At 43.2% G+C, this 5500-nt stretch overlaps 1 protein-coding gene across 2 annotated transcripts in view; it reads left to right on the forward strand.

Annotated features, from left to right (window-relative positions):
- The first annotated feature begins 6 nt into the window (after window positions 1-6).
- Window positions 7-5500, forward strand: part of BCL2 (BCL2, apoptosis regulator) — a 166936-nt gene continuing 161442 nt past the window's right edge. For both annotated transcript variants that reach the window (XM_011361061.1, XM_023531134.1), the window contains exons 1-2: window positions 7-164; window positions 385-1233. In XM_011361061.1, the coding sequence (XP_011359363.1) occupies window positions 667-1233 (567 nt within the window). In that variant the 5' untranslated portion in view covers window positions 7-164; window positions 385-666. The remainder of the gene's footprint in view (window positions 165-384; window positions 1234-5500) is intronic.

Below are 5500 nucleotides of genomic sequence, written 5' to 3' on the forward strand. Positions count from 1 at the left end.
CCCCCCCCACCCCCGCACCCCGAACTCCTGATTCATTTGGAAGTTTCAAAACAGCTATAACCGGAGAGTCCTGAAGATCGATGGAAGCTTTGCCTTATGCATTTGTTTTGTTTTCACAAAAAAGGAAACTTGACAGAGGATCATGCTGTCCTTAAAAATTACAAGTAAGTTCTTTGGAGAGGAAATTGGTTTAATGTAACTTTCAATAGAAACATTTGAGATTTTAACGTTAGGTGCATTCGAGTAAGTTTAATTTCCAGGCAGTTTGATACATTCTTTTTAGCCGTGTGACTTGTACGTATGTCCTGCTTTCAGCCAGTATGTAAAGAAAAATGCACCTGATTTTGACTAATCAGTGTTTTCTTTTTTCTTTTAACTTTTCAGGATCACGGAGGAAGTAGGCTGATATTGACAATAATTAATAGTAATGTGCCTCGTGAAATAAAGATCCAGAAGGAATTTAAATAAAAATTTTCTGCATCTCATGCCGAGAGGGAACACCAGAATCAAGTGTTCCGCGTGACTGAAGACACCCCCTCATCCAAGAATGCAGAGCACATCCAATGAAATAGCTGGATTATAACTATTCCTTCCTTCGGGGCCGTGGAGGCGGGAGCCAGGGCGAGAGTTGCTGTTGGTACCGGGCTGCTTTTCCTCGGGGGAAGGATGGCGCACGCTGGGAGAACAGGGTATGATAACCGAGAGATAGTGATGAAGTACATCCACTATAGGCTGTCGCAGAGGGGCTACGAATGGGATGCGGGAGACGCGGGCGCCGCGCCCCCGGGGGCCACCCCCGCGCCGGGCATTTTGTCCTCCCAGCCCGGGCGCACCCCCGCGCCCGCCAGGACCTCGCCGCCGCCGCCGCTGGCCGCCCCCGCCGGCGCCGCCGCCGGGCCTGCGCTCAGCCCCGTGCCACCTGTGGTCCACCTGACCCTGCGCCAGGCTGGTGATGACTTCTCCCGTCGCTACCGCCGCGACTTCGCCGAGATGTCCAGCCAGCTGCACCTGACGCCCTTCACCGCGAGGGGACGCTTTGCCACGGTGGTGGAGGAGCTTTTCAGGGATGGGGTGAACTGGGGGAGGATTGTGGCCTTCTTTGAGTTCGGTGGGGTCATGTGTGTGGAGAGCGTCAACCGGGAGATGTCGCCCCTGGTGGACAGCATCGCCCTGTGGATGACCGAGTACCTGAATCGGCACCTGCACACCTGGATCCAGGATAACGGAGGCTGGGTAGGTGCATGTCTGGGTGAATGTGCGTCTGGGCGAGATGTCTCGGGTCTGAGACGCGGTGCTTGGAGGGTGAGAGAGCTTCTGGGCCACCGCAGGCTGACGAGCCAGTGAAGTAAAGTCGGGTTTGTAGCTTCCTACGAAGCTCTCCCTGCCAACAGTGCTGTGATCATTCCTTTGCGTCCAGAGTGTTTTCCTTGCTTGCCAGCTGTTGAGGTTCAAAGATCCAGCATTTGCTGTCCAGTAAGATCTTAGGATAAATGGTACCCCTTCAGGGTTTCTCCAACCGGGGGTCAAAGGATCCGCAGCATCACCTTTACCTGGCCTCAGTCATTTGTTGAAATCAGAGATTTCAGGGACCACCCACTCATGAACCAGGCCCCAGGTTGGGCCCTGGCAATCCACATCCTGAATAAGCTCTCCTGGGGTTTTCTCTTTGTACTAAAATTTGAGAACCACCCAGTTGGAAGAACGCTGCACCAGAGGACCAAAGGCATGCCTTCATGCCTTTTCTGACTCACTTGGTAAAATCTACCCAAAGGGGAAACCTGGTGTAGCCCCTTTCCCTGGAAAGCTTGGCTGTGTTTCTGAAGAGGTAAGCCGACTTTCCAGAAGCCCGGGGACTGTAACCTACAGTGTGTGCCGCATTCCCAGTGGGCCTGATTTGCCTTGCAGAACGTTCGGCTATGGATGCTTTACTTTATCTCATCAGTGACGGGATTTGTATTGGCTGCATACCTTGTGTTCTATTTCTATAACTGGTGTGTAGTTTTACAGCTTACTTGAATTGTAGTATCTTCTCCTTTTCATCACCTAGAATCCACAGCATTTGGTGGTTTCCTCTGCTGAACAAACTTGCCTCTACAGTATCTGCATGAAGCATGGAAGAATTGGTTCTTAGCAGTGAATTCTCTCATGCTCTGACTTCAGTTGAAGTGATTGATGCCTGTAGTTGGGAAGAACATCTGTGAGATGATTTTTTTTCTGGTTCTGGGCTAGGTTGAGCTTCCATCATGTTACTGTAAAGTTCTTTTTGTGTGTGTGGTTCTTTGAGGAGGGGCATGCAGATCCTAAGACTAAAAAATTATGATCGACGTCTGTACCTTGTATCTAAAATTATTAGTTTAGGAAAAAGCAACAGGAATAATTCGTCTGGAATTTTTTTTCAGACTTTTTTGTTTTAATCTGAAGAATTACCTTTGAAAAAGGGTGCAATTCAGTGCTGCCTTTTATAGTCTCCAGGGAGAATTACAAATATTATTATTTTATAGGACCTAACAGGAGCAAAAAGCCTAGAAATGATTACCAGTGGATCTGATTTCAAGAAGCACGTTAACGTATTTTACTACAGTTTACAAAGTGTGCTGATGTTACAGGGCCAAAAAGAGAAAAGGCCAGGAAGAGTTAGGTGACTGACATAAACATCTGATCCCACTCGACCAAAGTTGACAAAATATTGATGCCACTCTCCAGTATTTAAAAGTAAAATTGACCAAAATATTCCCCCATTTAAAGCTCTAAAATTTAATGCTTTCTGTAAATTATTTTTTGAGATCCCATATTATCAGATCTTTAATAATTCTAGACGAATTCACTAAAGGGTAAAAATATTTTTGTTAAATATTTAGTTCAATAGATGGTTTTATTTTTAAGCACCATAACCAAAGAGGTAGGGGACCTCCACACTCCAAAAAGATCAGTTTAAGACCAAAGTAAAACTGATTTAACAGTTTTATTCATATTTTTATGAAAAATAAAATATTAAACTTCCTAGTTGAAAGAAAGCCAAGGTGGTAACTGTCATCTATCGAGTCATTTAATAAAAAGATGGGAAATGGAGACATGTTTGCGATTGAAATTAAGATGGAAGCTTGATCTTTGTTGTTGAGTTGTAGTGATCGGCAATTGAGTTTTCTTTTTAAGTGAAGATTCACTCTTTTCTCCTTTCAAAATGTAGTTTCTACAGTAGACCTGATCTTTGTGGTCAATAGGTATCTGAGGTTAATAAACGTTGAGGCTACATTTATGATGCCAAACCACAAAGATGTACCGTGGAACATGAGAAAAACTTGCTTGATAAAACCTCTTATAGTAGAAGTAAATCGAGAGCAGCACAAATGGCTGATGAGTTAAAATGTATAGTTTTCAGAACTACATGTAGATGGATGACTATAGGAAAACAAATTTGGCCAAAAAAAAAAAAAGAAAATGCAATCAATTTGGAATAAAAGTGGTAGTATCTGAGAGTTGTAAATGATTCACCTGTCCTTTCAAATGTGCGTTATTAATCTAAATTTTTGTTTTAGGCATCTGGCATACAGACATTTTCCTCCAAATTTGCATCAGTAAGGGTTGCATCTCCAATAATATATTGCGTCGTACAGTGTAAAGTACTCTTGATAACGATAGTAAAGTACTCTTGATAACGATAGTAAAGTTTCAGAAGAGAGCTTGCACATTCTTTTGATATTCGACAATAATGTGCATGACTCCAGGACTCAGTGGATCAGATCATTTACTGGATATGTGCTAATGGAGGCTTTATATGTGCAGCCCCCTTTCTTTGCTGCTGCTGATGAAAAATCAGACCATTTTGAGGTGGAGGAAACTGCAGTCCATGTTTCGTGACTTGGAGAAAACAGGGCTTTGGAATGATAGGTGTCTCAGAGATGGTCCCAGAAGCTTACAAATTAAATAAAGACTAAAGAAGAAATTGGGTGTAGTGTGGAGTGTGGCTTTATTCCTAAGTCTGAATAAGGCATCCTGTGGCATCCAGGGAGAAGCAGGACAGAGAGGGTAGCGAGATGGCAGCAGTTCTAGGCAATGTCTAAGACCCTGCTGGTCAAAATGTGGTTCGTAGACCTGTAGCCTGGGCATCACCTGGGAGCTTCTTAGAGATGCAGAATCTCAGGTCCCACCCCAGAGCTACTGAGTCAGAATCTGTGGTTTACACGATCTACAGGTGTTCAGGTGCACGTTAAAGTTAGAGATGCTGGCTACCATCCTCTACCATTTCTAGGGATACCTTTTAGGAATAATGACAATCTGGGATGGATCCTACAGTGTCCCTTTCCATTGGCTTCACAGGTCTGTAGTATTACTCAGAATACTGAATGTGTCCCAGATGTCCCCTGGAGTGATCTGACCCTTAGAAGAAATAGGTTGGAATGAAAGAGAGAGAGGAGATAAATCATGATAAGCTCAGTCTTCTCAAGAATGTTTTCCGTGGTAGCTATACAGTGTGTATTGGCATCACCCATTAAAGTAAGATAGCTTTTCTGTGCCAATTAAAGGCAGACAACTCTCTTTTAAAAGTTCCCATTGGTTATTATTTCATCCCCTGGGATACAGTTTAAATTCTGTAGATGGGTTTAATGGTCCTGAGACTGCTTAAAGACGAAGGGACTCTTGCAAGCAAAGGGTCGAGATATGGGCAAGTTGGTGGTGAGTGAAAATTGATAATACCCTCCAAACCGAGAATGGTGACATTTAGTTTTGTGTCTTAAAAGACAATGAGAGGTGGGCTACTAAAAGGATGAGATGGCTTAAATGGGAGACTGGCTTCATTTTGTTGATGATGTGGTGTGCCTTTTTGTTTTTCTTTTGGCCTTTGGTTTAGGGAGACAGAAACCGACTTCTGCACATCCAGGTGGAGCCTAGCTCCCTTTTTATCAGCTGGTCAACAAATTTCTCTTTTCTGTATGTGGTCTACATCCACCAAAACATCTGATTAACTGGAAAGCAGCCCCATTCTCATGCCAGTGTGCAAAATACATAAAAAAGCTTCAGTTTTCTAGTGGCTGAGTATCATCGGCTTATGGTCAATTTTGGCAGCAAAATGAGATTAAAAATAACCTGAAGACGATCCAGTCTTAAATAATATATTTAATGATGAACTTTCCTTGGGAAAGTGCATCTTTCTGCCTGCTAAGAATCACATGATTCCTTTCAATAATTCATTTTGTAGGAAAAAAATACATTATTGCTCATAGAGTTTCTAGTCATGTGCTATTGGGTGATTATATTTCTGGACCTTTGTAAAATTTTATAGTTCACTCAGTTCTCTTCTGTTTTAGGGCTTTTGTTGCTTTTGCTTTTTAACGTCTGGTGAAAACATGGCTTTCTTGTGCGCATCCTGTTACTTTTAGCTGTGCTTTCTAGTGAGAACTGATTGATCTTTTTAGCAATCCTTGATTGAACTGGGACTGATTGCTTAAATGTCATTAGGTCCCACAGCATACCAGGTAACGGAAAAACACAGTTTTGTTTT

The sequence above is a fragment of the Pteropus vampyrus genome, unplaced genomic scaffold, assembly GCF_000151845.1.
Source record: "Pteropus vampyrus isolate Shadow unplaced genomic scaffold, Pvam_2.0 Scaffold62, whole genome shotgun sequence".
Taxonomy (NCBI): Eukaryota; Metazoa; Chordata; class Mammalia; order Chiroptera; family Pteropodidae; genus Pteropus; species Pteropus vampyrus.